This window comes from Echinococcus granulosus, assembly GCF_000524195.1.
Source record: "Echinococcus granulosus chromosome Unknown EG_S00262, whole genome shotgun sequence".
Taxonomy (NCBI): domain Eukaryota; kingdom Metazoa; phylum Platyhelminthes; class Cestoda; order Cyclophyllidea; family Taeniidae; genus Echinococcus; species Echinococcus granulosus.
In genome coordinates, this window is record NW_020170642.1 from 5,997 (window position 1) to 10,264 (window position 4,268).

The 4,268-nt window shown below is 42.4% G+C and overlaps 1 protein-coding gene across 1 annotated transcript; it reads right to left on the bottom strand. All coding sequences in view use genetic code 11, as the record gives it.

Annotated features, from left to right (window-relative positions):
- Positions 1-287: 287 nt before the first annotated feature.
- EGR_10747 (hypothetical protein) lies at positions 288-3,053 on the bottom strand (the record flags this gene model as incomplete). Its single annotated transcript, XM_024499996.1, has 2 exons — positions 288-673; positions 2,927-3,053. The coding sequence occupies 2 exons, from the start codon at positions 3,051-3,053 to the stop codon at positions 288-290; spliced, it is 513 nt and encodes a 170-aa protein (XP_024345586.1).
- Positions 3,054-4,268: the final 1,215 nt, after the last annotated feature.

Genomic DNA, 4,268 nt, shown 5'->3' on the forward strand with positions numbered 1-4,268 from the left:
GGAAGTGAATGGTAATTTAAGAAAAAAATAAAACTTGAGCAAAAATATGCTAATGCAAATGAGAAGAAAAAAGACCTAGAGATATAATGCCAAATAAATGAAACATAAAATTCACTATTTTCCGCCAATTACATGAAAAGCAGTGCGAGTATGCTGCTAACATAAAAAGCTAGGTATTAGATTGTATGTTGGTGTTAGTTGGTGCTTGTGTGACACAGGTGTGGAGTAAATGAGTCGGTGCTGCCATTTTGATGCTGCAAGTGTAACGCAAAGCCATGGTAGCAATGTCAGAGGTGTGGGGGAGTCGGAGAGAGAGGAGGTTTCATTTTCTCCCACTGGTGCTCACATGTAGCGCGACTTGGCCCCAACTGGCATTGGCCACTCGCCGCCACACCTGTCATGGGCTCCGACAACATGGGCAGCGCGTGTGAGTGTGCCTCATCGGTGCGGGTCATGAGAATGATTAGCTTTTGTGCTTTGCTCGCATATACATGTGTGTATAAATGGAGGTGATTCATTTTCAGGGCAGTAATCATTCCTCTACTGCGTCGGTTCGGCATCGTGGTGCGCTTGGCTGGACGTGGACTGTGGCAGACGGGCAAGATACTGGCTTTTGGTCGCCTCACCTCCCACCGAGCAAGCACTTCCAAGCGCAAGAGCGTAGAGTGCGCAGCTTTGCAATCGAATGAAGGGTAAGAGTGTTTGTTTGTGCGTCCACATAGTCCACGAGACGAATTCATGCCTTGTGGCCATATGAGCCGTAATTTCTCCCTCTATCTACACCTTCATCCATCCGTCTCTGCTTCAAACTTCCTTCCGTTGCTTACGAATTATTCGTTTTACAACAGTCGTCACTGCTGATATATTTACTTGACCTCCTGTGAACTAGTGGCACTTTTATGTAAGTCATTTTGTAAATGCGTCGTCTGGCAATAATGCGGTAATACGATGCCTGTTTTATTGCCTTTCTGTTGTTTGACTTCTCTTGAGTACCAGTTGCCTGGGCGTCTATTACTTATATCTATGGCAAGTCAAATGAAGGATTTGTAGCCCTCCGGAGTCTCGAAAATTATTCTCTTCTTTGCGAACACTCTAAACATGATCTACTTGACTAAGTTTGTCTTTGTTAGAAGTGCGAATGTCCACTTATTCTACATTTTGACGGTTTGTGATGTGCAATGTACGTCGTTTGTTTGTCTTAACTTTAGCGCATTTTAATTTTTATTACTTTGTATGCTCCCTAGCCCATCTCGTCTCCTGGATATGATTTGTCTGGAAAGAATGGTTGTACTTCCTTTGCGTAGATTGTACGTCGCTGCTCCTTTTGAGCTGTGCATGAGGTGTGTCGTAAAATTACTCCCGGTCCACTTGCTTCTGCTGCCCTCTGCCGCGTACTGATTATTTTAGTCCTTGGTCTCTACCACCTTCCATCACCTATAATTCACGTGCAGATTAATAGACTAAGTAATCGGTCTTTCTCTTTAGTGCATACGTCAGGTGTTTTCACATTAGGTGGTTCACTTGAACTCACTGAGGGTGGCTACATGAGTAATCGGTGCGTATGTCGACCAATGCGTTAGTAACAGTGATGGCATGAGTAAGTGTTGGGGGCTCATTTTGTACCGTGTACATGAAATTTGCAAGGATTCAGGTGATAGCCTTAATCAAGATGGCAGGCAACGAAAGCATCAACTTCGATCCCGTGCACATCTACTGCAAGCATAGCGTGGCAATGTGAAGCATAATCTTGCACCGGCGCGTCATTTAAATGATGTCAACGGCTTGATGAGGATCGCCAAAGGTGAACTGTTATTGGCGACTGTGAGAGTGGTGGTTTTCAGCCCTACAGAATGAGCATTTATGTATATGAGCATACAGTTTACATGGTCGATGCATAAACTAATCTTTGGTGGAACTGCGCATGGTACAATTTGAATCAGCTTTGACCTGAGCAGACTTATAGACTACTCACAAGTCGGTCAGTACAGATTCTTTTCTTTACTGAATGATACAAACCTGCCTAGGCATGTTGGGTTATGTGAATTTGAATGTGTTGGGGAGTTGGAGGTATTAACAACTGATGATGTGGTATCAACAGAGCATTCAAAATTTTAGACAACAAGCGCATCCGATTTTGCAAGAAAACGCCTACTGAGCACCATTTAGTAGCGTTTATATTCTGCCGTAAAGTCACAATAGCTGCCGAGGTCGCTCTACTCTTGCATTAGTTTTCTCAAGACAACGCACTAAGTTAGAAGTTGAGCCCAAATCAAATATATGAATCACTTTGCCAGCTTGTCAAATGGATCCGCGTCGGTAGCGCGTACCACAGCATATTGCGAAGCAGATCTGCATTATATAGAGGCACCGAAATAGCACATCGACCAATGCAGTGGTAGTGAAGTAAGTCTCCAAACACAAGGGTATCTCCAACGGTGTCAGCTAATTCAAATGGGATATAGGTTAGTCGATTTATCTTGTGGCAAACACAACTCAAGAATGCATTGTATTGCGTAGTAATTTTGGAAGGGAATTTGTCATTAGGGTGTCAGGAGGTTTAACTCATCCCATGCGGCGCTTTGTGACCTCTGAAAATTTAAAATCAACTAAAATAAATTGAATTCCACCCCATAAAAATTATGCACCTGAAATTTTCTATAAATTGATTTTAATTGTCCATAAAAGCATAGTTTTCCGTTGAATTCCTTGTGCATGCATTGAAGAAGACCACTAGCCATGATGAAATTATAACCAAATGTAGTAATAAATGATGTATTTTGTAGAGAAGACAGCGTGTAATTTAAACCTAAACAAGCATGATGCTCGCGTGACAGTGTTGGTGGGTGGATGGATACATACACTGAATGTGTAAAGTGTGTAAAGCCTCATCGTTGGTCACGAGTTAAACAAGCTTGTTAATCGGAACTGGACGGTGGCATGCTATGTGGCGGTGCAGGCAACCAATTCAATCGACAGAGTAGGAGGCGAATGTGACCAGAGGCATTGGATCGAATAGCGCTATCATCGTGCTGGGTGAAGTGGCCCAAATACATGAAGGGAGGGCTCTCTGAGACAGACTACCACATCGTTACTATGGCTGATGGCAAGCCAATATTGATAAAAAAAATTGAAAGTAGCACTATGTCTCCACTAGGTTATCACCCCTGTACACTGACGGGAGACTTGACAACCACATAGCTACATAGGAAATAGAATAGACGCTGGAGAAAACAGGGTAGGTTAAGACACGAACGGATCGTTATAGCTTTCATCTCATCTTCCTGTAGAAGTCCGCTGCACTAGAGAGCAAGTCCTTTCGGCCTAATACTTTGAAATATGCTCGTTCCTAAAATTGCTGGATTTCTACTTTTCCTGCCTTATTTAATTGGTAAATGTCACTCAGTAACAAAAATTTTACCTACTAGTGCTCGCTAATAGGTTAAGGTCATTTCGACTTGAACAAATGCATGGCGAGATTCACAGCTCTCTTCTTCTCTGTTCCTAGTGCTCTTAGAACAACCCAGTGGATTTAATTTCGACATATTTATTAGGGGGATATTAATCAGGAGAACAAATACAAAGTTTGGGGAAGGGAAAAGCGCAATTGCACTTAGGCACGGGAGTTGACGACCCTGTCATCAGATTCGAATTACAACCTTGTCTCCTCCCTGAAAGGCCCGTTAAAACAGCATAAGTATTACGCAAATCCACAAGGACTAAAGACATGCTAGGGCTCGAGTCCTGCTAGAAAACATATAGACACACGCCGTACCAGCAATAAGCACACTATCTTCACCAAAGATCTCTTTTTCCGAAGTTCACCTCTCTATTACCTTATTTGGGAACTCGGCATAAAGAAGGCCCTCCCATTTTCACTGTCGCACAAAACATGCTGTAATTCATGCAGGCGCGATCTGCAGCAACTCTGGTCGTCAGGGGAAAATAATGCTGCCCATTGTCATAACATAAATGATAGGGAAATGTTTGGCGGCATTTGCAAATCCTTATTTCCGGTAACCGTGGGCGAATTCGTATGGTCATTTTCTAGATTTATCTAACCGGCTGCTATGTATAACAACTCCTAAGTGCATCAAGATGTCCTAATACTATTTGCTTTAGTTTGATCCAAGCTATAAAATTTGTTGCTGCGTTAAATTCGATCTTGTTTACTTCGATTTTAAGACTTGACATTAAAAATAAATGCACAAATTGTAACTTAGAGGAATTTAAAATGTAAACAAGTTATTTAGCATGCCAAAATGCGAACA